The sequence below is a fragment of the Carettochelys insculpta genome, chromosome 32, assembly GCF_033958435.1.
Source record: "Carettochelys insculpta isolate YL-2023 chromosome 32, ASM3395843v1, whole genome shotgun sequence".
NCBI classification, from domain to species: Eukaryota; Metazoa; Chordata; order Testudines; family Carettochelyidae; genus Carettochelys; species Carettochelys insculpta.
Window position 1 is genome coordinate 11,267,409 of NC_134168.1, and position 24,115 is coordinate 11,291,523.

The 24,115-nt window shown below is 53.2% G+C and overlaps 1 protein-coding gene across 1 annotated transcript; it reads left to right on the forward strand.

Moving 5' to 3' along the window:
• The first annotated feature begins 10,903 nt into the window (after positions 1 to 10,903).
• Positions 10,904 to 11,863, forward strand: LOC142004945 (olfactory receptor 6B1-like). The gene has a single exon (XM_074982623.1). It carries the CDS (start codon positions 10,904 to 10,906, stop codon positions 11,861 to 11,863), a length of 960 nt encoding a protein of 319 aa, XP_074838724.1.
• The last annotated feature ends 12,252 nt before the right edge of the window (positions 11,864 to 24,115 follow it).

The window sequence follows — 24,115 nt, forward strand, 5'->3', positions numbered from 1 at the left end:
CCAGGCTGGGGCCGGACTCGTGGGGCGGGAGAGGGGCTGTGGGTGTGGCTCCGCTTAGCTCCGCCCCCCCAACGGACCCTGCCCCCATGGCCATGCTGGGATCTCAGGGGGTGTGGAGGTGTTTCTGGGTATATGTCTGTGTGTGTGTCTGCGCGTGCACGTGTGTGTGTGTGTGTGTGTGTGTGTTTGTGTGTGTGTGTGTGTATGTGTGTGTCTCTGCACACCGCAGGCTCCCCCAGGGGCAGCCCCCTCCTGCTCGGGGAGGGCAGAGCAGGGCAGGGCAGGGCAGGGCAGGGCAGAGCGCTGGGTTCTCCTGCGGGCTCCCTGCCTCCCGGGGGCAGCGCCGCCTGGCGCCAGCTCCGCCGCTCGGCTGGTGCCGCCTGGTCCCTCCAGACTCCCTCTCCCAGCGCTGGGTTTCCCTCCCTGGGACGCAGGCGCAGGCGGCAGTTTTGCCCCTCCCCTCCCAGCCCCACTGGCCGGGCTGGGCCGGGGCTGGGTCCTTCCCCCCGGCCAGGCTGCGCCCACCCACCCACCCGCTCCTTCCAGCCCCTCCGCGTCCGCAGGCGCCAGCTCCGCTCTGGGCCGCACCGGCCTGGGCTCCTCAGCGCTGGGGCAGGTTTCCCTGGGTGTGGGCACAGCCCCCCGCCCCGCCCCGCCCCAGCCCCTCGCTCACAGGGCCGGGGCACCTTGGCCAGGCAGAGCTGGAGTCTCTGCGTCTCGCGGCAGGGACACGCTCCGGCCGCCCCCGGCAGTGGGACCTGGCTCCGGCCGGCTCAGCCACATCCTCCCCAGTGGGGGGAACCCCCGGGGGGCGTCTGCTTGGCCGAGCGGAGGAGATTCTCCCTCTGGCCAGCCCAGCCCAGCCCAGCCCAGCCCAGCTGTGTTCAGCGCACACGGGCCGGGGAGCCTGATGACGCCTTAAAGCTGCTGGGCCCCAGTCCCTGATCCCAGGACCTGCGGCTGCGGCTGGGCCCGTCAGTGCTCCGGGGGTTTGTTCAGGCCATTGGCAGCACTGACTGGGAGCAGGGAGTGCGACCCCCTGGGCAGCTGGGCAGAGAGGCCGGGCGTGCGGGAGGGAAATACGGCGATGGACGGGCAGAGGGGTGTGTGGGCATTGCCAGACACACACGACAGCTGGGCAGAGAGGCCGGGCGTGCGGGAGGGAAATACGGCGATGGACGGGCAGAGGGGTGTGTGGGCATTGCCAGACACACACGACAGCTGGGCAGAGAGGCCGGGCGTGTGGGAGGGAAATACGGAGATGGACGGGCAGAGGGGTGTGTGAGCATTGCCAGACACACACGACAGCTGGGCAGAGAGGCCGGGCGTGCGGGAGGGAAATACGGTGATGGACGGGCAGAGGGGTGTGTGGGCATTGCCAGACACACACGACAGCTGGGCAGAGAGGCCGGGCGTGCGAGAGGGAAATACGGAGATGGACGGGCAGAGGGGTGTGTGGGCATTGCCAGACACACACGACAGCTGGGCAGAGAGGCCGGGCGTGCGGGAGGGAAATACGGCGATGGACGGGCAGAGGGGTGTGTGGGCATTGCCAGACACACACGACAGCTGGGCAGAGAGGCCGGGCGTGTGGGAGGGAAATACGGCGATGGACGGGCAGAGGGGTGTGTGGGCATTGCCAGACACACACGACAGCTGGGCAGAGAGGCCGGGCGTGCGGGAGGGAAATACGGCGATGGACGGGCAGAGGGGTGCGTGGGCATTGCCAGACACACGCGACAGCTGGGCAGAGAGGCCGGGCGTGCGGGAGGGAAATACGGCGATGGACGGGCAGAGGGGTGTGTGGGCATTGCCAGACACACACGACAGCTGGGCAGAGAGGCCGGGCGTGTGGGAGGGAAATACGGTGATGGACGGGCAGAGGGGTGTGTGGGCATTGCCAGACACACACGACAGCTGGGCAGAGAGGCCGGGCGTGCGGGAGGGAAATACGGCGATGGACGGGCAGAGGGGTGTGTGGGCATTGCCAGACACACACGACAGCTGGGCAGAGAGGCCGGGCGTGTGGGAGGGAAATACGGCGATGGACGGGCAGAGGGGTGTGTGGGCATTGCCAGACACACACGACAGCTGGGCAGAGAGGCCGGGCGTGCGAGAGGGAAATACGGAGATGGACGGGCAGAGGGGTGTGTGGGCATTGCCAGACACACACGACAGCTGGACAGAGAGGCCGGGCGTGCGGGAGGGAAATACGGCGATGGAGGGGCAGAGGGGTGTGTGGGCATTGCCAGACACACACGACAGCTGGGCAGAGAGGCCGGGCGTGCGGGAGGGAAATACGGCGATGGACGGGCAGAGGGGTGTGTGGGCATTGCCAGACACACACACGACAGCTGGGCAGAGAGGCCGGGCGTGTGGGAGGGAAATACGGCGATGGACGGGCAGAGGGGTGTGTGGGCATTGCCAGACACACACGACAGCTGGGCAGAGAGGCCAGGTGTGCGGGAGGGAAATATGGCGATGGACGGGCAGAGGGGTGTGTGGGCATTGCCAGACACACACGACAGCTGGGCAGAGAGGTTCTCTGTGCCTTACATATTGAGTCTGTTCTGGTCTGGCTATGGATGGGCTGAAGAAGTGGGTCTGTCCCACGAAAGCTCATCGCCTAATAAATTATTTTTTTCGTCTTTAAAGTGCTCCTGGGCTGCTGTTTGGTTTTGACCGTACATAGACGAGCACGGCTCTCTCTGTTACTAGAAAGGAAGTGGAGGGGAAAGTCCCTCCCATCCAGGTGGGTGACCGGACATGGGAGGAAGAGTTCGGGGGAGGCCGAGCAATGCTGAGTGAATGGCTCGTGCCGGGGCAGGGGGAAATGCTGTCACCTGGGGGAAGCTGGTCTGAATTCAGGAGTCAGCTCAGACCCCAGCCTGCTGGGCCGGCAGCCCAGCCACAGGGGAAGGGGCTGGCTATGGACAGGCGGGTGAGAAGTTCTGGGAGATGCTGACCTGCTGTACCGGTGATGGGGCAAAACTTTCTATCCCTCTCTCCTGCTGTGGGAACGTCCCCAGGGCTCAGTGTGGCGTTCCCCAGGCAGCCCCCTCGTTAGTTTAATTGGAGAAGGGGGAGGGTGAAGCTCGAGTTAGATAACGACGTTCGAGAGCTGACTATAAATGCAGGCAGAGAGATGGGAGAGCTGCATCTCTGGGCAGAAGGACGGAGCTATGGAGCACATGCAGATCTCAGCTACAGGGGTGTAGAGACAGAACCAGACTGGGTAAGTGAGAGAGATTCATGTCGGGCTGGGCAGATAACAAGAGTCAAAAGCAAATTCACTGCCCAGATTTGATCTAATCCTTCGTGAGGTAAATCTTCCATCTCCTCCACTGAGACTTTGCCTGACTGGCGGCTGAGTGAAAAGCAGAAATGGCCGGATCTGGGCTCAGGGCTGATCTGGCACATTCACAAAGGGGCGAGGGAAGTTTGTGCCTTTGCTCTGTCGGCGCGAAGGGGACGGCGCACTCCTGGGACTGTCAGCTCAGCAGACTGGTTTCTCAGTTCGGAGATCAGCGCAGGTCTACGCCCTCGGGGACTTTGTTTTTTGTTATTTTGCTGCCATTTCTGCACTTCCTTTTTCTGTGGCTCAATTTCTCTCCTTTCTGGTGGTTTTTGGGCCTGTCCTTCACATTTCCTTTCACACCAATCTCCCAACCCTGGGGCACAAAGTGAGCCTCACGCGGCTAGAAAAGTGCTCCCGAATCTCCTTCTCTGCAGGTAAAACCCTGCAGCACAAAGGGTGTTTGGGCCGCGCCCCAAGAGCCATGTTTGCTCATTCCCAGGTTCATCACTCAGCTGGGGGAGAGGGGAACACGTCGGTGTGTCCAGAGTGACTCAGACCGACTGCAGGGCTGGGCCAAAAGAAGTTGATGAGGGTCAAGAAGGATAAGTGCAGCGTGCAGGAGAATCCCAAGTGCTGTTGCAGGCTGGGGAGTGACTGGCTCAATAAGAGAGCGGCAGAAAAAGACCTGGGGGTGATAGGAGCAGAGAAGGAGCCGTGTGAGTCTACACACTGTCAAAACAAAATACCGGTTAAGCAGCACTTTAAAGACTCACAAAATAATGTATTAGGTGATGAGCTTTCGTGGGACAGACCCACTCTGGGGGTTACAGTGGAGGAGAGGCTGGATGTGAGTCAAGTTCGTGCCCTTGCAGCCAAAAAGGCGAATGGCATCTTGGGGTGTGTCAGGAGGAGCATTTCCAGCAAGTCCAGAGCAGTTATTTTGCCCCTCTGCTCGGCACTGGTGAGGCCACACCTGGAGTCTCGTGTCCATTTCTGGGCTCCCCAGCGTAGAAAGGACGTGGATGGGTTGGAGAGGGTCCAGCGAAGGGCAACTGAAAATGGCTGCGGGGCTGGAGCACATGAACCACGATGAGATGCTGAGGGATTTGGGCTTATTTAGTTTGCAGAAGAGAAGAGTGAGGGCGGATTTGACAGCAGCCTTCAGCTTCCTCACGGGGGCTTTAAAAAAGATGGAGAGAGGCTGTTCTCGGCAGTGGCAGATGACAGAACAAGGAGCAACGATCTGAAGGTGCAGAGGGGGAGGTGAAGGTTGGCTATTACGAAAGCTATTTCACCCGGGCGGTGGTGAAGCACTGGGCTGTGTTACCTCGAGAGCTGGTGGAATCTCCATCCCTAGAGGTTTTTAAGTCCCAGCTTGATGATGGTGATTTAATTGGCTGGGATGATTTAGTTGGGTTTGGACATGCTTTGGGCAGAGGGCTGGACCCAATCACCTCCTGAGGTCTCTTCCAGTCCTAGGATTGTATGAGTGACTTGGCCGAGCTCTTCCTTAACCTGCGCCTTGTTGTAACAAAACCAAACAGCAGAAACGTGGCACTTTAAAGACTAACAAATTGATTTATCAGGTGATGAGTTTTTGTGGGACAGACCCACTGCTTGAGCTCTGCCTTGTTGTGAAATGGAGACTCAGCTTCCCCAAGCTGACATTGTCAAAGGGAATTTGCAGGTGAGCTGGTGAGGACCAGGAATGTCTCTGCTGTGGGATGTTGAGTTCTGAGAGTTCTGAGTTGGAAAAAAGGAAAATGAATTATCACCATTTCCCACACAAGTAAAACTCCGGGGTAGCAGGGTTTTGGCCTCTACCTCAAAGCCCATCTTCACTTCCTCTTCCTCACTCTGCAACAGAGGTCAGAACATCTGTCGCCTGACAGGATCTAGGAGCAGGCGTCTCACTCCCTTCCCAGGGGACTTCTGCTCCGAAATCAGTCTGACCCCATTGACAGTCTCTCTGCCGGGTTTTGCATTCAGAAGGAAATGCCTCGGGTAAAGCTGATTCCCCTTTTCAATCAGTGGTATTGTATTTTAATCAACCTGCTTTTGGTAGGATGGGCGGACTGGTACGGTCATGTGGTCTGACCTGAATGGCAAATCAAAACAGCTCTAATAATAATGTGGAGGGAGGAAGGGAAGTTAAGGGCAATTTTCTACCCTGTGCTGTGCAGGAGGTCAGATTAGAGAGGTTCTAATCAAGCTCTCTGGTGCGAAACCCAATGAAATGTTGTTATCTCTCTGGTTTCTTGTACTCTCCCATCGCTCTGTCTCCTCCATCGGTTCTCTCTAGTTGTACCTGGAGAGTGTTAGGCCTTCAGGGAAGGCAGAGACTCCCAGTTCTGTGTTTGTGCAGTGCCTAGTGCAGAGGAGGTCTGGCTCCCAGTGTCGATGTGTCCTGTGGCTGCTTGGCTCCACCACAATAACACCAAAGATAAATACGAGTAATAAACAATACAGGTATTGTTATTGTATCAAAGGTTTGTAACCCAGAAATATTCATCAAAGACAAAAGACACAGGTGTGAGCCCCTTAAAGAGAGCAAGGGACTCCTGTGTTGTAAGTCAAGCATTTGATTGAGGCGTGGTCAACCCTTGAAAGAAGGGTGACCATAGCTACATGGGTCAGAGGTGGGCAAACTCCACATCCCTGACTAAGAGAACTATGCTGCAGAGCCCCAAAGAGCGGCCATCCCTGTGCTGATGGAAGAATGGTTCCCTCTACACATCACCTCTCACTTGGGGAGGTCGTATTTCTACACTCACAGAGACCTTTCTCCTGGCGTAGCTGGTGCCGTGCTGCTCGGGCCATGGCCAGCAACCTGCCCACTGCAGTTTCCATCGTGTAGACGTAGCGTCAGGCTTTGCAAAAGGGGGGAATAAGCAGCTTAGCACAACGTGATTTTTTAATCTTGACAGATCATTTCAACGGCTATTTTTAAACCTTTTCAATTGTTACCACCTGAAGTGTTCAGTTTTGGAACGACCCTAGACATTGAGATTGGGAATCAAAGCAGCGTGACTGGTAAAACACCAACTGTGAACACCCCGTCAGTCTGTGTGAAGGAAATAGCCTGAACTCAAATGAGGAAGTTCCCAAGTAGCATTTGTCCTACTTTACCAAGCTGTAAGTTTCAGTTTTCAGTGGAAATAGTTTTTCATCATTGTTCACGCATGAGGTGAAATGTATATGAATCATGTGTTGGGATTTCCTAATAAAAACACAAATTCTTGTGTGGGGAGAGGTGGCTCCGTTGGAAGGTGGGGGTAGGGTCCACAGTGACCTAAAAGATTTGGAAGACTGGGCCAAAAGAAACCTGATGAGGTTCAGCATGGAGAAGTGCAGAGCCCTGCCCTTGGGATGGAAGAATCCCAAGCATTGTTACAGGCTGGGGACCGACTGGCTAAGTAGCAGTGCAGCAGAAAAGGACGTGGGGATTACAGTGGATGAGAGGCTGGGTAGGAGTCAACAGTGTGTCCTTGTAGCCAAGAAGGCTAACGGCACATTGGGATGCATTAGGAGGAGCATTTCCATCAGATCTAGAGAAGTTATTATTCCCCTTCATTTGGCACTGGTGAGGTTTTAAGAGGAGGGCGAGAGGCTGCTCTCAGTAGTGACAGATGGCAGAACAAGGAGCAATGGTCCCAAGTTACAAGGACGTGGGGGGAAGGTGGAGGTTGGATATGAGGAAAAACTCTTTCCCTGGGTGGTGGTGAAGCACTGGAATGTGTTACCCAGAGAGGTGGTGGAATCTCCATCCCTAGAGGTTTAAAGTCCTGGCTTAACAAAGCCAGGACTAGGGTGATTTAATTAGGGTTGATCCAGCTTTGGGCAAGGGGCTGGACTCGCTGAGCTCCTGAGGTCCCTTCCAGACCTGGGATTCCGTGATTCTATGATTCTAACCCAGGGGTTCTTGAAATGGGTGGTTGGGAGCCGTCAGCCCCCACACAAGCCCTGCTTTGCCTCCTGTATTTATGGCTGGTTCATTATCTAAAAATGCCGGTAGTGGAGACGGGGGGAGGCAGGAGGAGGTTTGCTGTGGGAAAGGGGCTGCGAGTACCAACGCTGGAGAACGGATGTTCTTAGCCTCACAGTAAAAACCCTTAAAAGTGCAATCACCCAGCACTTGGCTGGGACACTGGCAGGATGTGAAGCCAAACCCCAGAAAGTGGCTTTGTTCTTCCTCTTCTCCTACAACTGCTACTGATTTCCTGCCCCCCAAACGGATGTGAGAGTAGCAGGCAGTGAAGTGAACAGCAAAGGTTGATCTTCTTTTTAGGACACTCATTTCATTTTGGGTTTGATGGAAAATTGATTTTGTGAGCAAATGAACTTTTTCAAGACAGGTGACTCGACTTCCCATGGAAATTGTACATCTTTGACAAACGGAAACACCATTTTGGCTTCAAAACAAAAAGCAGTTAAGTAGCACTTTAAAGACTAGCAAAATAGTTGATGAGGTGAGCTTTCGTGGGACAGACCCACTTCTTCAGACCATAGCCAGACCAGAACAGACTCAATATTTAAGACACAGAGAACCAAAAACAGTAAGCAAGGAGGACAAATCAGAAAAAGATAATCAAGGTGAGGAAGTCAGAGAGTGGAGGGGTGGGGGGGAAGATCAAGAATTAGATTGAGCCAAGTATGCAGACGAGCCCCTGTAGTGACTCAGAAAGTTCCCATCACGATTTAAACCATGTGTTAATGTGCCGAATTTGAATATAAAAGTCAGCTCGTCCACTTCTCTCTCTAAAACGGTGCAATAATGTCTCTTCAGTAACACACATACCTTGAGGTCATTGCCAGAATGCCCCATTCCATTAAAATGTTGACTAACTGGTTTGTGGATCTGGAGTGTCTTGATGTCTGTTTTGTGCCCATTGACCCTTTGTCTAAGGGAGTTTGAAGTCTGTCCAATATACAAAGCATCTGGGCACTGTTGGCACACGACGGCATATATGATGTTACTAGGGGAGCATGAGAAAGTGCCCGTGATTCTGTGAGTAACCTGGTTAGGTCCAGTGATGGTGATTTGCTCACCTTGATTATCTTTTTCTGATTTGTCCTCCTTGCTGACTGTTTTTGGTTCTCTGTGTGTTAAATATTGAGTCTGTTCTGGTCTGGCTCTGGTCTGAAGAAGTGGGTCTGTCCCACGAAAGCTCACCTCATCAACTATTTTGCTAGTCTTTAAAGTGCTACTTGACTGCTTTTTGTTTTGATAGTGTATCGACGAGCACGGCTTCCTCTCTATTGCCATTTTGGCTTAAAATTGAAAATTTCCAGTTTTGGGAGTTTCTGTTCCCATGAAAAGGGAAAGTGTGGTATGAACACACCCCCTGAATGCCCCCATTCATGTTCCTACACGACTGTTTTCTAGTGTGCCAAGACCACAAATCCCCCTGAGATTTCATCCCTTGGGGTCCTCTGAAAGCACTGCCCAGCTCTGTTTGAATGGCTCGGGGACAGCTGGGTGAAGAGTGGGATACTAGGTTTGATTATTCAGAGAATCACAGAGTCAGAGAACCCTAGAGCTGGAAGGGACCTCAGGTGGTCATCGAGTCCAGCCCGCTGCCCAAAGCAGGACCAACCCCAACCAAACTATCCCAGCTGGGGCTTTTATTGGGATGAATTGACACAGACCCAGCAGTGGCTCATTTCATAGATCCCAGCCCAGTCGGGGGCAAACTGCAGTTGTCCAGATGCACCCGACCCGTCAGGGTCATTCCCTGGGGGCTGTGAGAGCTTTAGCTGAGGTTGAGTGTCCACATGCCTGGCTCCCAGATCTCCCACTGGCTGTGGTTGTTGGTTCTCAGCCAACGGGAGCTGCAGGAAGTGGCAGCCAGCACAACCCCAAGGCCCAAGCTGCCTCCCACAGCTCCCACTGGCTCAGGACGGTGAATCGTAGTCAGTGGGAGCTGCGGGGCCAGTCCTGTGGACAGTCAGCAACAGCAAAAGGCCTTGTGGCCCACCTATGGGTGTCCCTGAGGGGCTGTGTGCAGCCTACCAGCCACAGGTTGTCCACCGCTGGTTTAGCCTGAAGTCCTGCGTGACACTGGCCTTAGAACCTCCCCGGACCAATCCAGGCTGGCACGAGAGCAGGTGTGTGAGGGGGAAAACTCAACCTGGCTTTAAAAATGGCAGGTGATGGAGAACCCCCTGAGCCTCACTGTGAAAGACGTCCCCATTGTTCCGGGTTGGAATTTCTCTCGCTTCAGAATTCAGCAGTTGGAGGGTGTCAGACAGGTTGAAACTCTCTCATCCAGCAACTTCCCGCGTCCGGCAGGACCATGGATGCTGCTGGGCCAGGGATCTCCAGCTGTGCGGGTTGCAGCAGAGCCCTGCTGCTGGCAAGGAGCCCCTGCTGGAATCCTACTCTGGGGAGCCTGGGGGACAGCCATGGGGTTAGGCAGCCAGGTCAGGGAGACCCACTGCTGGGAGCCTGGCTGGGGTTGGGGAGCCTTACTGTGAGGAATCCAGCCCCAGCTGGGAGCCCTGCCAGCAGCCCACAGCCCCGAGGACCCCTGGCTGGGGTGGGGAACCCCAGCAGCCCCATGGCACAGGGAGCTGGCTGGGGAAGGGATCCCCACCAGCAGCTCCACAGCTTCAGTGATCCTGGCTGGGGTTGTGAGGAACCATGAAGGAGTAGGGCCTCCCTCCAGGAAGGTTGGGAGCTTAACTTCCCCTTGTCCGGTAAATCCCCATGGTCGGGAACACTCTCATCCTGAGGGTGCCGGGTGAGGGAGGTACAACCTGTGGAGTAGATCACAGAGCCCATTATTATAGAGACCTGTTTCTCATATAGGCTACGTCTACACGTGCAGCCAACATCGAAATAGTCTATTTCGATGAATAACGTCTACACGTCCTCCAGGGCCGGCAACGTCGATGTTCAACTTCGACGTTGCTCAGCCCAACATCGAAATAGGCGCAGCGAGGGAACGTCTACACGTCAAAGTAGCACACATCGAAATAAGGGTGCCAGGCACAGCTGCAGACAGGGTCACAGGGCGGACTCAACAGCAAGCCGCTCCCTTAAAGGGCCCCTCCCAGACACAGTTGCACTAAACAACACAAGATACACAGAGCCGACATCTGGTTGCAGACCCTGTGCCTGCAGCATAGATCCCCAGCTGCCGCAGAAGCAGCCAGAAGCCCTGGCCTAAGGGCTGCTGCCCACGGTGACCATAGAGCCCCGCAGGGGCTGGAGAGAGAGCGTCTCTCAACCCCCCAGCTGATGGCCGCCATGGAGGACCCGGCAATTTCGACGTTGCGGGACGCGGATCGTCTACACGGTCCCTACTTCGACGTTGAACATCGAAGTAGGGCGCTATTCCTATCTCCTCATGAGGTTAGCGACTTCGACGTCTCGCCACCTAACGTCGAAATTAACTTCGAAATAGCGCCCGACGCGTGTAGACGCGACGGGCGGTATTTCGAAGTTGGTGCCGCTACTTCGAAGTAGCGTGCACGTGTAGACGCAGCTATAGACATTTAAACTTATTTCTCCCCACAATGCAGAGGAATTCAAAAAAAACTGTGGTAAGAAAGAGCTTAAAATGCTCTTTCTTTCTTTCTTCACAGACCCCCGGGCTCACGATGGAGCAGGAGAACCACACCCGAGTGTGGGAGTTCATCCTTGTGGGATTCCCAACCATCCTGGAGCTGCAGGTGCTGCTCTTTGTGGTGTTCCTCACCATGTACCTGCTGACCCTCCTGCAGAACATGGTCATCATCGCCCTGATCTGGACCAACCTCCACCTCCACAAGCCCATGTACTTCTTCCTCAGTCACCTCTCCTTCCTGGAGGCTTGGTACATCTCGGTCACCGTCCCAAAGCTGCTGGTGAATTTCCTGGTGGTGAATAAGAGCATCTCCTTCCTTGGCTGCATGGTCCAGCTCTACTTCTTCCTTGCCCTGGCGTGCACTGAATGTGCCCTCTTAGCTGTCATGGCCTATGACCGCTATGTGGCCATCTGTAACCCTCTTCGATACCCAACCATCATGAGCCACCGGCTGTGCCTGCAGCTGGCGGTGGGCTCCTGGCTGACCGGCTTCCTCATGTCCATACTGAAGGTCTTCTTCATCGCCCAGCTGTCGTACTGTGGCCCCAACGTCATCAACCACTTCTTCTGCGACATCTCCCCATTGCTCAACCTCTCCTGCTCTAACATGACAGTGGCAGAGATGGTGGACTTTGTCTTTGCCTTGATCATCCTCCTCATCCCCCTCTCTGTCACTGTCACCTCCTACATGTGCATCATCGGCACCATCCTGCGCATCCCCACCACCCAGGGCAGGAGGAAGGCCTTCTCCACCTGCACCTCCCACCTCACTGTGGTCATCATCTTCTTCTCAGCCACCCTCTTCATGTACGCCCGGCCCCAGAGGATCCAGTCTTTCGACCTCAACAAGCTCGTGTCCGTGGTGTACACCATTGCCACCCCGATGTTGAACCCCTTCATTTACTGCCTGAGGAGCCAGGAGGTGAAGGGGGCATTAAGAAGGATGCTGGGTGTCAAGAGTGCTGACCCCAAGGTCTCCAGCAGTGACCACTAGGCTCCTGTAGATTCGTCAGATCCAGCGAGCACATTATCTATCAGCCATTGGAAGGTGTCAAGGGCATTGCACAGCCTGAAAGGGGGAACCTGAAACTCGTGCAACCCACCATGTGCAATGAAGGCTGGACCTCTCCTTGGCTGACTCATCCAGAGGTACTTGCCATTATCTCTAGGTTAAATCTGAGATGGAAATGAACTGGGTGTGTCCCAGCTTCTCCAAAAGTTGATCCATGCTTGGAATTTGGATGAGTTACAGCATTTAACTCATGGTGGTCCACGCCAAAGCACATTTCTCCTTTTGGTTTGAGAACTGGGCCCCCCACACAGGCCCGTGCACTTTCAGAGGGGTGAATTACAACCATCTCTAATGTGTCCTTGATTTCTACAGCAGCTTTGGCTGAAGGAGCCATTTGGTGGGGTTGGGCTCTGACTGGGTGAGCATAACTCGTGTTATGGAAGTGTTCATGGCCAAGGCTCATGGAGAGGATTACCTCTCCTGCTCTGCCCTGGCCTTTCCCCTTGTAGCAGGCTTCTTCAGGCCACTCAGCATCTTCCCATTGGGCAGTAAGCTGAAGAACCTTGAATTCTTGGGAATAAAAGGCCTTTAGAGAATTACACTGCTACACCTTCGGCTTAAGGTCAGAGTGTGGATGGCTATGAGGTAATTAACTGCACCTCGGCACTCTTGGAAGGTGAACGGTCTGTCCCGGGTGCTTCCATTGTATTGGCCTGTGTAGCCTTCAGGACCATGACTTGCTCATCTACGCTGAAGGACCATACTCTGGAGTGTTTATCACACCAGGCCTTCTGCTCTGGTGGAGCATGCTGCAAGTTCTGTTGCAGGAGGGTTAAAGAGGCTCTAAAGGTATTTTGCAGATTGTGTACAAAATCCAAAATATTAGCTCCTGGCTGAGGGGTTCCTCATTGCAAAGGCCCAAAACCTCACAGCCTCCCTCGCAAGTTGAAGCCCAACCCCTTCTCCCCCAGGTGGCGTGGGGGGGTGGGGCGGGAGCAGGGAACTGTGCATGGGACGCTGCCACCGAGTCCCTGCCACAACATGGGGCAACTTAACTGTAGACCCCAAATTAAAAAACATACTAAGAGACTGAAAAAAGAGCCACCAGGGGTTAACGCTCATGTAAAACAAGCCGTGAGGGATAAAAAGGCATCTTTCAAAAAGCGGAAGGCAAATCCTAGTGAGGTAAATAGAAAGGAACATAAACACTGCCAAGTTAAGTGTAAAAGTGAAATAAGAAAAGGCAAAAAAAAAAATTTTGAGGAACAGCTCGCCCAAAACTCAAAAAGTAATAACACAATGTTTTATAAATACATTAGAATCAGGAAGCCTGCTAAAAAACCAGTGGGTCCCCTAGACGATACAAATACAAAAGGAGCAATCAAGGATGCTGAAGCCATTGTGGACAGACTAAATGATTTCTCTGAGTCAGTCTTCACGGCTGAGGATGTTGGAGAGATTCCCAGACCTGCACCGTTTTTTGTGGGAAATAAAATTGAGGAACTGTCTGGCATTGAAGTGTTATTAGAGGAGGTTTTGGAACAAATAGATGATCTTAATATTAACAAATCACCGGGACAGGATGGCGTTCATCCAAGAGTTCTGAAAGAATTCAAATGCTAAATTGCAGAACTATTAACGCTAGTTTGTAACCTGTCCTTTGGATCAGCTTCCACGTTTAACGACTGGAAGACAGCTCATGTGACACCAATATTTAAAAAGGGCTCTGGAGGTGACCCTGGCAATTCTAGATCGGTAAGTCTAATGTCAGTTCTGGGCAAATTAGTTGAAACAATAGTAAAGAATAAAATTGTCAGACACATAGAAGAACATAATTTGATGGGCAAAAGTGAACCTGGTTTCTGCAGAGGGAAATCACGTCTTACTCATGTGTTAGAGTTCTTGGAAGGGATTAACAAACATGCAGACAGGGGAGACCCAGTGGATGTAGCACACTTAGATTTCCAGAAAGCCTTTGACAAGGCTCTTGTGTAAATGAAGTTGTCCTGGGATAAGAGGGAAGGTCCTTTCCTGGACTGAGAACTGGTTAAAATCCAGGAAACAAAGGGTAGGTATAAATGGTGAATTTTGCGAATGTAGAGGGGTAACTAGTGGTGTCCCCCAAAGGTCAGTCCTAGGACCAATCCTGTTCAATTCACTCATAAATGGTCTGGAGAAGGGGGTGAGCAGTGAGGTGGCTCAGTGTGCAGAGGACACAAAACTGTTCAAGATAGTCAAGACAAAGGCCGACTGTGAAGACCTTCAAAAAGATCTCATCAAACTGAGTGAGTGGGCAACAAAAAGGCAAATGAAATTTCCTGTGGATAAGGGGAAGGTAACACACACTGCAAAAAATAACCCCAGCTGTACCCACAGTACGATGGGGGCTAATTTAGCGATGACTAATCAGGGAAGAGATCTGGGAGTTATAGTGGACAGTTCCTTGAAAACATCCATGCAGTGTGCAGAGGCCGTCAAAAAGGCAAATAGGGTGTTAGGTATTATTAGAAAAGGGGTAGAAAATAAGACAAGGAGTATCTTACTGCCCCTACATACATCTATGGTCCGCCCACGTCTCGAATAGTGTGTTCAGAGGTGGTCTCCTCACCTCAAAAAAGATCTCCTGGCACTGGGAAAGGTTCAGAAAAGGGCAATTAAATGATTAGTGGTTTGAAACAGGTCCCATCTGAGGAGAGGCTAAAGAGACTGGAACTTTTCAGTTTAGGAAAGAGGAGTCTGAGTGGGGGACGTGAGAGAGGCCTATAAAATTAGGACAGGTGTGGAGAGGGTGAATAAGGAGAAGTTATTCACTTGTGCCCATAATACAAGAACTAGATAACACCAAATGGAATTAATGGGTAGCAGGTTTAAAACTAAGAAAAGAAAGTTCTTCTTCACTCAGGGCATAGTTAACCTGTGGAACTCCTGGCCAGAGCAGACTGTGCAGGCTGGGACTGTAATAGAATTCAAGAAAGAGCGAGATAAATTCCTGGAGGTTAGGTCCGTAAGAGGCTATCATTAGCCAAGGGGAGGAATGGTGTCCCTGGCCTCTGATTGTCAGAGGCTGGAGACAGATGGCAGGAGACAAATCGCTTGATCATTGTCTTCTGTCCCTCCCTCTGGGGCACCTGGCACTGGCCGCAGTTGGCAGACAGGCTATTGGGCTGGATGGACCTTTGGTCTGACCCATTATGGTCGTTCTTATGTTCTTATCAATGAACCTGGACCTCCCCGATAATCTATAACGGGACGTCTGCTGCTGCAGGCGTCTGGAGCTGTGGGGTGTGAGGGGCTCTGGGCAGTGATCAGGCACAAGGCTCCCAGCCCCCCAGGGACAGCCAGGGCCAGTCTGTTAGGGTCCGTCTGGGTCTCCCAAAGCGGAGGGAGACGAGACACCTGGAGCAGGGGCTGGGGGACGGGTGAGTCGCGTGGGGTAATTGTCTGCACTCCTGGCGGCGGCAGTAAGGGAAGTCAATGGGCAGGGAAAGCCGGGGTCCTGGCCAGTGGCTCCCAGCCCTCCTGCAAACCCTTCCCTCCGTTGCTGGCAGGGTGAGAGAGGTGGCAGGGGGCGTTCACAGCTCCTTGTCTGGCTCGGGCAGCACGGGGCTGGGCTGGTTGGGCTCTGTGCAGGGTGGCGAGGCCAGGCCAGGCCAGGGTCTGCAAGGGGCTCGTCCCAAGTCAGCCCCTCCAAGTCCGAGTGGGCATCTGCCAGGACGGTCCCCGTCTCGTTAATCTGCTGAACTTCCACAAGGCAGTGGGGTGTCTCCCCACGCCGGCCACCCAGCCCCATTCAGCACCAACTGCCCCTCCCCCGCCAAGTGGTGGAAATCAAATTGCTCCACCCCGCATTACAGTGCAGCCGCCTCTGGGGTGGGACGTGACAGCTGCCTGACAGCGCACTGCAGTGCAGCCCCGGAGTCACTGCCCCAGTGCTGAAATGCAGCCACTTCTGGGGTGGGGCAGAGGCGCTATATAACAGCACCCACCAACGCCGCCGTGCACTGCAGCATTGGGGTGAGAAAGACTCCATAGCTGGTGAATGGCAGGGTGGGGCCATTGCCTGAGGACAAGGGCTGAACCTCACCCCTGTTTTCCTCTCTCCGGATGGAATCTCCCAGCCGTAACCTCCCAGGGAGACAGATGGGGAAACAGGCCCAGACCTCGGGCAGGGCCGCAGCCAAGGTCACCCAGCGAGTCACGGCAGAGCAGGGCTGGGCTGGAAGCCGCTGTCCTGTCACTCAGCCGCAGACCTTACCCACAGTACGATCCATCGCACACAGGTCTGTGCTGGGCCGAGTTCCCAGGGCAGCCTGCAAGGTCTGGCCCCCTCTGCGTTCCCCACACCGGCAGCACGTAGCTCTCCCCCGCCCAGAGTCCCCGGCCGGTTCCGCTTTCTTGGGGCGAAGGGGCCGTTGGAGGGGAGGACGATCCAGGTGCAGGAGAGCAGCAGCCCCTGCGAGGAGCCCGAGGGACAGAGGTGTCAGCTGATCCCTCCCATCCACAGTCTCCTGGCCCCAAGTGTCTGAGGAGGGAGAAGAACCTGCCCCAGGTGCTAAGACGGAGGCTGATCCTGCCCTGGGGCTGAAGCGGGACTGAGCCTGCCCCAGCGAATATTCACATCCCCAACTGCTCCTGGCCTGTCTCTCCGACAGCTGGGATGGACGTCTGAGCATCCGATTTCAACCCCATTGCTCAGCCCAGGCCACCTGACCCATTGGGCTGGTGTGGACGACAAGTCCCACTTCCCTGAGATGTGTATTCGACGGCTGAGCCTGGTGTCTAGCCCAGCAGCCTGGTGTTTGTGTGTGTGTGTGTGTGTGTGTGTGTGTCACACCCCCTAGTGTGACTCTCAGCACTCAGACATTTCTAACACAGCTACAGAGCCAATGTGTGTAACTCCTCACACGACCACGGCACCGACACACAAGTCACACACAGCTTCAGGGCATCTCCAGCTTTCATCACACCCCTCATTTGGCCCCCCAGCCCCAGGGTCGGTGCCGCTCTACACACCAGTGACAGAAATGGCTTCCACAGCCAGGGCACAGCTCCAGTCCCGGCACAGAGGTGCCCCTGCCCGGCTGGGCTGGCGTGGCCCTTCTCCCCATGGCGGGCAGGATCAGCCCCTGCCTCAGCCCCAGGGCAGGATCAGGACCCATCTCTGCCATCAGGACACCCCAGAGCCTGTGGGACTCCCTGCTACAGGACGGGCTGGGTGGGGAGAGGGGGGCAGTGTGGAGTGGGAGGTGCTGGGGGGCACCACAGTTATCCCTCTTCCTTGCAGCTCTCTGCTTGAGACCCGCTCCCCTGGCCCCTGGGAGCTTTCCCTTTTCTGAGCGAAAGGAGCCCAGGTCTGGCCGGCTCCCCCACAGCTCATGTTCTCTGCACCTTCCACCAGCCTTGTGCTCTTCTCCGCACCTGCTCCCCCTTCTCCACAGCCTTCTGCAACTGTGGGGCCAGCCCTGGGCACCAGCCCCACGGAGGCTGCTCAGCGCAGAGCGGGGGGAAGGAATTGCTGCTCCTGGCTGGCTCCCAACACCCGGCAGTGCCGCCCACAAGCAGGTTGGCGCTTCTGGCAACAGTCTCACCCTGTTGACTCCTCTGGAGCTTGTGCTCCGCTCTGAGCCCAGATCCCTTTCTGCAGGACCCCTCCCTCGACAGCCACTTCCCCGGCTGGGTGTGACCCGGATTGGCCCTTCCTCAGGGGAGCACTTTGCACTTGGCCTTATTCAGCTTCACCCCATTGACCTCAGGCCATTTCTCCAGTGTGCCCAGATCATTCTGAATTACGACCCTGTTCTCCCTCCCAGCTTGGTATCACCGACAGACGTAAGCAGCGCACTCTCCATGCCCAGATCCACATCGCCGAAGATACTGAGCAGAGCCTGTCCCCAAACAGACCCCTGCAGAGCCCCCCTTGTTGTGCCCTTCCAGCAGGGCTGTGAACCATCAATAACGACTCTCTGAGAACGGCTGAACAGCCAGTTATGCACCCACCTTACAGCAGCCCCATCTCAGTTGTATTTGCTGAGTATATTGATAAGATCATGCTAGACAATATCCAATGCCTTCCTAAAACACAGGTACACCACATCCACCCCTTCTCCCTTACCCACAAGGCTTGTTATCCTGTCACAGAAAGCTATCCGATTGGTTGGACATGATTTCTTCTCTCCAAATCCAAGCCGGCTGTTACCCAGCCCCTTATTTTCTTCTAGATGTTTCCAGATTAATTCCTTAATGACTTGCTTCATTATCTTTCCTGGCACAGAAGTTAAACTGACTGGTGTGTAACTTCCTGGTTGTTCTTATTTCCCTTTGTAGAGATGGGCACTTTATTTGCCCTACTCCAGTCTCCTGGAATCTCTGCCAACTTCCAAGACTTTCAAAGGTGATAGCTAAAGGCTCAGATACCTCCCCTTTCAGCTCCGCCAGTATTCTAGGAGGCATTTCATCAGGTCCTCGTGACTTGCAGACATTGAACATTTCTAGGTCATTTTTAACTTTTTTTTTTTAATTTAATCTTCTAAACCTGCCCCCTCCCGACGAGCGTTCACCATGTCAGCCATTTCTCCATCGGACTTCTTGGTGAAGACCAAAACAATGAAGTCATTCAGCAGCTCTGCCATTTCCAAATTTCTTGATATTGTTCCTCCCTCCTCACTGAACAATGGGCCTACCCTGTGCTTGGTCTTCCTCTTGCTTCCAATATATTGCAGGTAGGCCTGGCAGTACAAATAGCCCCTTCTTGCCTCCTTCTGACCTCAGTATCAGGATACCCTAACACCTCGCCCTGTCACCATCCCGCATGGTATCGTCAGGAGCAAGGGGGTAGTAAGGAAAACTCCTTCTCATAGTCTGACCTGGGAAGGACACAGTTCACAGAGGTGAATCTTCAGTGAAATATCTCTCCTTGAATGCTCTATTTTCTTTTGAGATTTCCAATTTTCAAGTTTGAGAATCAGGACCAGACTTTCACTCAACGGAGTCCTTTGTTATTTTTTGTCTCAATGAATTATAAATCAGGGGAAACCGTTCTGCCTTTAGTATTTCTAAAAGACTTAGACATTTAAATTTTTGGGGTAATTTGGCAAAAACAGTTTCACTTCCCATTTTCCAGACAGCACAGTCTTTCAAAGGAACAAAAAAATTCAGAGTCTTTGTGAGAAATTCAATGAAATGTTCATGAATTTCCCTTCACTTGCGCCTCCCGCCTGCTCCAATTTTGAATAATTTGACTGCTCAGTCTCTAATTTCTCCAGTGGTGAGAAAAGCTGCTCTTCTGTACAGTTTTTCTCATGGCTCCTTTCACCTCTTTGTTCCTCAGAGTGTAAATTATGGGGTTCAACAGTGGAGAGACGATCGTGTTCAATAGGGAAATCAAGAGGTCACTCTTTGTAGTGGAGCCAGACTTAGGTACCAGGTAGGTGATAATGGCCATAACATAGGACACAGTCACCACCGTGAGGTGGGAGGAGCACGTGGAGAAGGCTTTACGCCTTCCCTCCGCCGATGGCAGCTTGAGGATGGTGGCGATAATGCGGACGTAGGACAGGAGTATCAACAGGAAAGGGCACAGGGTGAACATAACTGTCAGCATGGGACCTACAGCCTTAATCTGCGACGTGTCGGCACATGCCATATTCAGCAGTGGTGGGAAGTCACAGAAGAAGTGGGGGATGCGGTTGGAGCCACACAAGGGCAGGCTGAAGAACCACATGGTCATAGGAACATCCACCGAGACGCCAACAGCCCATGCAGCCCCCACGAGCAGAGCACATGCCCGGCCACTCATGATGGTTGTGTAGTGCAGGGGATGACATATGGCCACGTAGCGGTCGTAGGCCATGGCTGTGAGGAGGCAGCATTGTGTGAGGCCCATGATGGCATTGACGTACAACCCTGCTGCACAAGCTGCAATGGAGATGGTCTTTTCCTCCACCAGGAGGTGAGCCAGCAGCTGAGGGACCACACTGCTGGTGAGGCAGATTTCCACGAAAGACAGGTTCACCAGGAAGAAATACATGGGGGTGTGGAGAGAGGGGTTCAGCTTTATCAGCAGGATAACGAGCAGGTTCCCCATCAGGGTGAGCAGGTAGATGAACAAAAGTACCACAAACAAAAGGATCTGCAGCTTCTTCAGGTACGAGAACCCCACCAGGATGAACACATCGGAGATGGTCTGGTTCCCTCCAGCTTCGCTCTTGGAAGAGGTCATCTGTAGGGGGACAAAGAGACCCGGTCTGATGCACATCAGAAATGTGACTGCAAATTAAAACATTTATCCTGGTTTCCTTCCTGTTGGGACCCTTCTGACTAAAACCTGCTGAAATGTCTCTATAAATAACAGCGACTGACCCGGCCTTGCTCAGGGCTTTAAGCAGAGTCAGGGACATTTGGTTTGTGTGCTCAAGGGGTTGACTGTCTGGTTCTGGCTCTTTGAAGTCAGGTTTCTCTGGCCTCCTCATTGTCGTTCGAACGAGCTGTTCATTGTTCTCTTCCGTCTGATGGAAGAGCCACTTGTCTCTGTCTCTGTGTTTCCAGTCCATGTTGTGTTTGTTGCATTTCCAACAGCTCTCGATGGGGCCGTTCTGTGTGAATGGGATGGAGCTGGACCTGACGGGGGTCTAATTCCCTCAGTGAATGTGGCGCTGTGTAAGTTGTGTCACTTCCAGTGGGAAAGTGCGTTTCCTGCTCTGCGTCTCTGCTGTCTCGCTGGTCTGAAAGGCGTGGTGAGAAGGAACGGCGCGGTAGGTTGAGACCATTGCTGTAGATCCCCCTGGTGCAGCCCAGGGCTGAAGGTAACGACTATGTGTTTGAGGTACTCTTGTATGGCCACCCCCAACCCACGGGCTGTGTAAGATATGTCAGTGGAGGTGGAGGCAGGTGGCTGAATCATAGAATCATAGAAGAGTAGGACTGGAAGGTACCTCGAGAGGCCTTCGAGTCCAGCCCCCTGCCCTCATGGTAGGACCAAGCACTTTCTAGACCATCCCTGAAAGCCACCTATCTAACCTCTTCTTAAATATCTCCAGTGATGGAGATTCTACCACCTCCCTTGGCAATTCGTTCCAGAGTTTGATCACCCTGACAGTTAGGAACTTTTTCCTCATGTCCAACCTGAACCTCCCCTGCTGCAATTTCAGTCCATTGCCTCTTGTTCTATCCTCAGAGGGAAGGAAGAACAAGTTCCCGTCCTCTGCCTTATGACACCCTTTAAGATACCTGAAAACTGCTACCATGTCACCCTTCAATCTTCTCTTTTCCAAACTAAACAAGCCCTAAACAAGGCTGTGGGGGAGGGAGCCTTGGGGAGCAGGAGGTGGGAGGGGAAGAGGTGGGTGGTGGAGGAGGAGGGGGAGCTGGGAGGGTTGGGAGGCCAGCGCAGGCGGCAGAGGGTGCTGCAGTGACGGCAGGGGGCTGTGGAGGAGGCCTCGTTGTGCGTGGTGGTGAAGAGCAGGAGATGGGGGTGCAGAAGTCAGAGGAGCTGCGGGGACACAGGGCAGGGGCTGGGAGGTGCTGGGTGGTTGTACATCAGGGAGATGATAATTGACAGGGAAGGGCCTATGACAGCAGGGATGGGACAGGGCAGAGGGTTTGGGGGGTGGGAGGGTCTGGGATGAGGGCAGGAGCTGGAGGTGCAGATGTCACAGCAGAGTTTGCTGTGGGGGGGCCTCAGGGCAAAGGTGGAGGGGGATGGAATGAGGGGAGGGGGCTCAGGACAGAGGGTTGGGGGGGCGTTAGGGCCGGTGTTTGGATGGGGGGTCCTTGCCAGGGTGTGATGGAGTATGTGCAGGGTGTGGGAGGGTAGGGGCAGATCAGGGCAGGGGGTGGAGGGTGCCAGACAGAGGGTGCGGTGTGGGGGTCAGTGCAGAGTCTGGGGGTGAAAGCGTCACTGCAGCCGAGTTCCTGAATACGATTTCTCAGAGGAGGGCACATTCTCCTGTCACTCGTATGTTAATGATACGACTAATCACACCAGTGCCCGGATTCCCCTGCAGTGACACCTCACACCAGCAAACAGACACTGCGGAGCCGAAACACGCTGGAAACCATTTTCCGATGGAGAAGCCCCCTGGAATCTGAAAGCAGTGGGGGACTTTGGCCTTTCTGCCCTGCACAGCGTTATTCTTCCTTCAGTGTTAGTGAACGACCCAAATCATTCCTGCCTCCCTCACAGCCAGTTCTGCAATACATTGGTTTGTGTCCACATAAGAGACAAGACCTAAGGCCAGCTCCTTTCGTGGTGTAAATCGTAACAACGCCAGGGGTGTAAAAGGAGCTGAACTGAGGACAAGAAGTAATGGGCTGAAACTGCACCAAGGGAGGTTTAGGCTGGACATTCGGAAAAACTTCTCCACTGTCCAGATGGTTAAACGCTGGAATAAATTACCTGAAGGGGCTGTGGAATCTCCATCTCTGGAGATGTTTCAGAGCAGGTTAGACAGACATGTACCAGGGATGTTCTGTCCAGTGCAGGGGACAAGACACAAGGACCTCTCAAGGCCCCTTCCAGTTCTGGAGTTCTATAGGTTTACAAGTTACATCAGTCGTGGGGTTTGTTCTGTGATGTTAACAAGGAAATATGCAAGAAAGATCCTGTGACACAGGAGACATTTCCTGCAGATGTTTTACTTCAGGATCATTTGTTGACAAGAAACTTCATAATCGCAGGTGTGACCGTGAAGTGACAGAGATGAATTAAAAATGAGACACAATAAAAGATTTTGCCTGCCTGAACTGCCTCACTATGGGGCTCTCACAGGACTGCAGCAAATAACAGTGAGCTCGTAAGTGGGAACCAGAGTGACAGAAGAGTCACACTGAGTGGGAACGCCCAGACCTGGAGACTGTGTTCTTCTGACTCTCAATGACACACGCTCTCCAAGAGAACAAAGAGACAACACGAAATCACAGGACCAAAGGAAAGGGTGGGGCTGAGCTACGCCCAGTGCACATCACAGAACCTTTTCAAACACCTGTGAGTGATATTTTCTAAACATACAGAAGCGGTGAGAATTCTTGTGTCTCTCTTAAGAGCTTCTTTGGGGAACCTCCACTGACAATACAAAGGACTTTCCTGCGCACTAGATGCAGAGCTGGCCGGGAAATGGAATTTCCATCCCATGGGAAATGCCAGTGTGTGTTTTCATCCTGAATCAATATGAAATGTTGAAGGAGCAAAATCCCAAATTATAGTTCAGAAGAGCCCGTAGGAACTCAAATGTCCAACACAAAACGGCCATCAGCATCCATAATTACTCATGGAAAACATCCATATTGATGAATTTCTTTTTCCAGAATGGATTTTGGTTTACGTCTATTTCTTGGTTGACATCTGGACAGGCTCTAAAGAAATGGAATTACTTCATTATTTAGGATTATTTAGTTTACAGAAGAGAAGAGAGAACTGGGGATTTGATAGCAGCCTTCAACTTCCTGAAGGGGGGCTCTAAAGAGGATGGAGAGAGGTTTATCTCAGAAGTGACAGACGGCAGAACAAGGAGCAATGGTCTTAAGTTACAGTGGGGGAAGTATAGGTTGGATATTAGGAAAAACTATTTCACGGGGGTGGGGGGGTGAAACACTAGAATAAGTTACCTAGAGAGGTGGTGGAACCTCCATCCCTTCAAGTTGTTAAATCCCAGGTTGACAAAGTCCTGGCTGGGATGATTTAGTTGGGGGTGATCCTGCTTTAGGCAGGGGGCTGGACTCAATGACTTCCTGAGGTCTCTTCCAGCCCTGGCATTCTACGATTTACTCACCACTCAGAATAAGGTCCAGGGAGATTCTTGTCATTGAAAGCTCAGTGGTAATTTCAGTGCTCTTCAGGTCACCCAGACAGTCCCTTTAGAAACAGGAGACCATGCAGTAAATTAACAAAGCCCCATTGTGTAACAAAAGGCCTCAGATAAATTCAGCTGAGAGACCCCCTCTAAATTATTGGGCTTCACCTTTGAAGCATGTACTGTGGTCGTATTCAGGAGAGGATATTCTCATGAGAAGAGATCAGATGAAGCCCACCCAGCCGACTGTGCTCAAATTCATAACCAGCACACACCTTACGAAACAAAACAAAAAAGCAGCAAAGTAGTGCTTTAAAGACTAACAAAATAATTCATTAGTGCACCTGGACTGCTTGTTTGTGTTGATGGGATGTCGACTCACATGGCCGTCTCTCTGTTATTGTTCAACTTACGAAACAACAGTTATACTCACATTCAGTGGGTAATA

Coding starts and splice junctions, on each gene's coding strand:
- LOC142004945 (XM_074982623.1), top strand. CDS start 10,904: ATGGAGCAGGAGAACCACACCCGAGTGTGGGAGTTCATCCTTGTGGGA.